This window comes from Alexandromys fortis, unplaced genomic scaffold (genome assembly GCF_014885135.2).
Source record: "Alexandromys fortis isolate MF-2015 unplaced genomic scaffold, M_Fortis_MF-2015_v1.1 scaffold_151, whole genome shotgun sequence".
Taxonomy (NCBI): domain Eukaryota; kingdom Metazoa; phylum Chordata; class Mammalia; order Rodentia; family Cricetidae; genus Alexandromys; species Alexandromys fortis.
The window spans coordinates 1,558,729-1,562,005 of record NW_026068043.1 but is presented as its reverse complement, the minus strand read 5'-3'; the positions used below and the strand labels follow the sequence as shown (position 1 = coordinate 1,562,005).

At 45.2% G+C, this 3,277-nt stretch overlaps 1 protein-coding gene across 1 annotated transcript; it reads right to left on the bottom strand.

Moving 5' to 3' along the window:
- Positions 1 to 2,491: 2,491 nt before the first annotated feature.
- On the bottom strand, positions 2,492 to 3,056 carry LOC126516005 (40S ribosomal protein S10-like). The gene has a single exon (XM_050166120.1). It carries the CDS (start codon positions 3,030 to 3,032, stop codon positions 2,535 to 2,537), a length of 498 nt encoding a protein of 165 aa, XP_050022077.1. The 5' UTR covers positions 3,033 to 3,056; the 3' UTR covers positions 2,492 to 2,534.
- Between the last annotated feature and the right edge of the window lie 221 nt (positions 3,057 to 3,277).

The following is a 3,277-nucleotide window of genomic DNA, read 5'->3' as shown; positions in this document are numbered from 1 at the left end:
GACTATCAGATTATTGAAGCAATAGACTCCAAGAAATTGAAATTTACCCAGAAATCTCATGCTGGGGGAATAAAATGGCTGGAGCCTGCAACCACCAGAGGGGGAGATTATCTTTTTGGAAAGAGATTTCACACAGTGCCGACAACTTGTCAGGAGACCATAAGGAAGAGAATGGAACTGAGATGAGGTAAGATCTCATCCTGTCCCAGCCTGCTGAGCCATGCAAACCTCTTGCTCTCTATTTCAATATAAATTTCATATTAAGACCAGGAAGAGGAACTTAGTTAATATCACTATACCTATTCTTTTCTCTTCCCAATGTAGCTACATTAATTAAATATATTTTATATGGTTTATACTATTACTTGCTTATTTAATTTACCTGTTGAGGACAGGTATCTAAGCCAGTCTTGTTACGTCTATCAGAATCCAGGTTGTGACTTAGTTTATGTTATGGGAATTAAAAATATGAGAGGAGAAAAGGAGGGGTGAGAGAGGGGAGAGAGAGGCAGAGAGACAGACACAGAAAGAGTAGTAGCCAGTGAAAATTCAAACTAAGAAGAGAGACAACTGATCAACCTCCTAATACACCTAGGGTGAGCAAAGACTAAATACTAATAACTCTGGTAACAATAGAGCTAAATATTAATTAGAATGGTAAAGCCAAAAAAGGAAGTGAAGTGAGAAGTACATCAGGCTCATGATAGGGAACTGTTTGGATTTACTGACTAAATGTATAAAAATGTGTGTGTGTGTGTGTGTGTGTGTGTGTGTGTGTGTGTGTGTAATCTAGAACAGTGGAGAGTCAGAACTATCAGAGGGAAGAAATAGCCTGCTCAAATGCATTCAGAGAATATATCTTTCAGAAAATAGAGTACCTACAGTTCACCCAGAATCAGTTTATGAATAGGAAATTATAATGCTGGAAGTTTCAAGCTTCAAAGTCAATACTGTGATGAGGAGATGCAGCACGCCGCTCCCGCCAGCAGAAGAGATGACCGCAACAGGATTCTTCTCAGAACACACTTTATTGGAGCACTTACACTTGAAGTTGTAGAGAGGCAAAAGACCCCGTCCCCGTGAAGCAGAAGAATACATACGGTGTCAGACAAAGCCCTGACGTGTCATCAACCCAATGGCTCAGGCCAGAATGGAGTGATCGTGCCAGATTATGATTGGCCAGATCGAAAGACTCCCCGCGCTGGGGGGAGCTCGCGCACATGCGCACAAGTTGTCTGTCAAGTTTGACGTGGAGCAGCAAACGGCGCCCAGGCTCCGTGCCCACGACATGACAGCGCCATTGCACACGCTACATCTCAGCGCGCTATATATCCGTGCGCTACAAGGAGAGATTTCCCTCCTCACTGCTTCTCTCCAGGGCTTTTGAGAGTCTCCCAGGATGAACTGAGTAGCCTATAAAGAGAGCCATTATTTGAGCAAAGTGTGACTATTACAGTCTGCATTCAGTACTGAGGCTGCTGGAAATTTCTTCTACGAGAAGATGATTGCCTGGGTTTAAAAGCAGCCATCCTCTCCACTGGCTATCCTATGAGCCTGTGAACATAGTAAGACATGAAGACCAAGAGGACAGGGACCATGTTGTACCCTATGAAAGCCACAGGGAAACTAAACATGTAAGAAGGCATGCTTATTCATGTATGTGTAAGTACATATCTACATATGGATACATGATGGAGGTGGGTCTTGCATCTATCTGTTGCTTTCACTGGTTAATTAATAAAGAAAACTGCTTGACCTGATAGGACAGAAAATTAGGTAGGAGGAGTAGATAGAAGAGAATGCTGGGAGAAAGAAGCAGATTCAAGCAGATGCCATGACTCTCCTCTCTGAGACGGAAGCAGGTTAAGAATCTCCCTGGTAAGCCACCAGCTTGTGGTGCTACACAGATTATTAGAAATGGGTTAAGCAAGATGTGAGAATGAGCCAATAAGAGGCTAGAACTAATGGGCCAAGCAGTGTTTAAAAGAATACAGTTTCCGTGTAATTATTCCAGGTGTAAAGCTAGCCGGGTGGCGGGATGCAGCCCGCCGCTCCCCACTACAGGTACACATGTATATGTGTGGACGCTAAACTACAATTGGACTTGCAGAGATGAGGATATTATACACAGACCGTTGTGTCCCCCACTTGGGCTCACAGACTATTGAAATAAAGGACTCTAAGAAATTAAAATTCCCCCAGGAATCTCATACTAGAACAAAAGAAGCCTGGGATGGCCAGATGCAAGCTTTTCTTCCAAAAGAGATTTACAGCTTATCGGGCCACCTTTCAGGAGAGTAGAGCCAAAAGAATGATACCTGTTTAGACATGCATACCTCTGGTCCTTTACTTGAACCTAACTGCATGTCAGGACCATGAAGACAGATTTGAGGTATTGCTGGAACTTTTAACCCCCCTTCCAAATGTGGTCCCAATGTGAATACAGCTCCTCTTTTGGCCCTTCACTATTGATTTGACTCTTTTTTTTTTTGACACTTTTCTTTAAAGTTTATTCCAAACAACAGTCTTCAAGCTCACTGTGGTGGCTGACCACGTCCACAACCAAAGCCTCCTCTAAACTGGAACCCGGTGGCTGAGCCAGCCCCGGCCTCAGCTTTCTTGTCAGCACCAGGGGGCACAGCACTCCTTCTGTAGGTGTCTCTGTCCGCCTCCCCTCTTGTGAATCTTGCCGGGCGCTCACCCTCTGGCCCTTTGGGCCGAGGCCTGCCAGTTTCAGGACGGCTGCGGCGCAGGGTGGCAGGCACGATCTCCGGAGGTAGGTGGAGATAATCGTGGAGATACTTGATGCCCTCATTCGTAAGGTACCAATAGAAGTGTTTCCAGGCAAACTGCTCCTTCACATAGCCTCGAGACTTCAGAGACTGCATGGCCTTCATGACATGAAGATTGGGCACATTCTTGTCTGCCAGCTCGGGGTGTTTGGGCATATGGACATCCTTCTTGGCAACCATCACCCCTTCCTTAAAAAGGAGCTCATAGATGGCAATCCTGTTCTTCTTGGGCATCAACATCGCGGCAGCTGCAGGGTCCAGGACGGAGGCCTGATTTGACTCTTTTAATTGGCTTCTTAAGGAAGAGAGGTCAAACTTGGCTTCTTGTATCTAAGTCCAGCAAGAAGAGGTCAACCTTGAGTGTTGTTCCTCAGGAGTTGTCTAGATTATTTTTTGAGAGTGGACATCTCAATAGGACCTTGGATTGCCAACTATGCTATATTCACAGGCCAGTGAATCTCACAGAGTCTCCTGTCTCCGAGTCC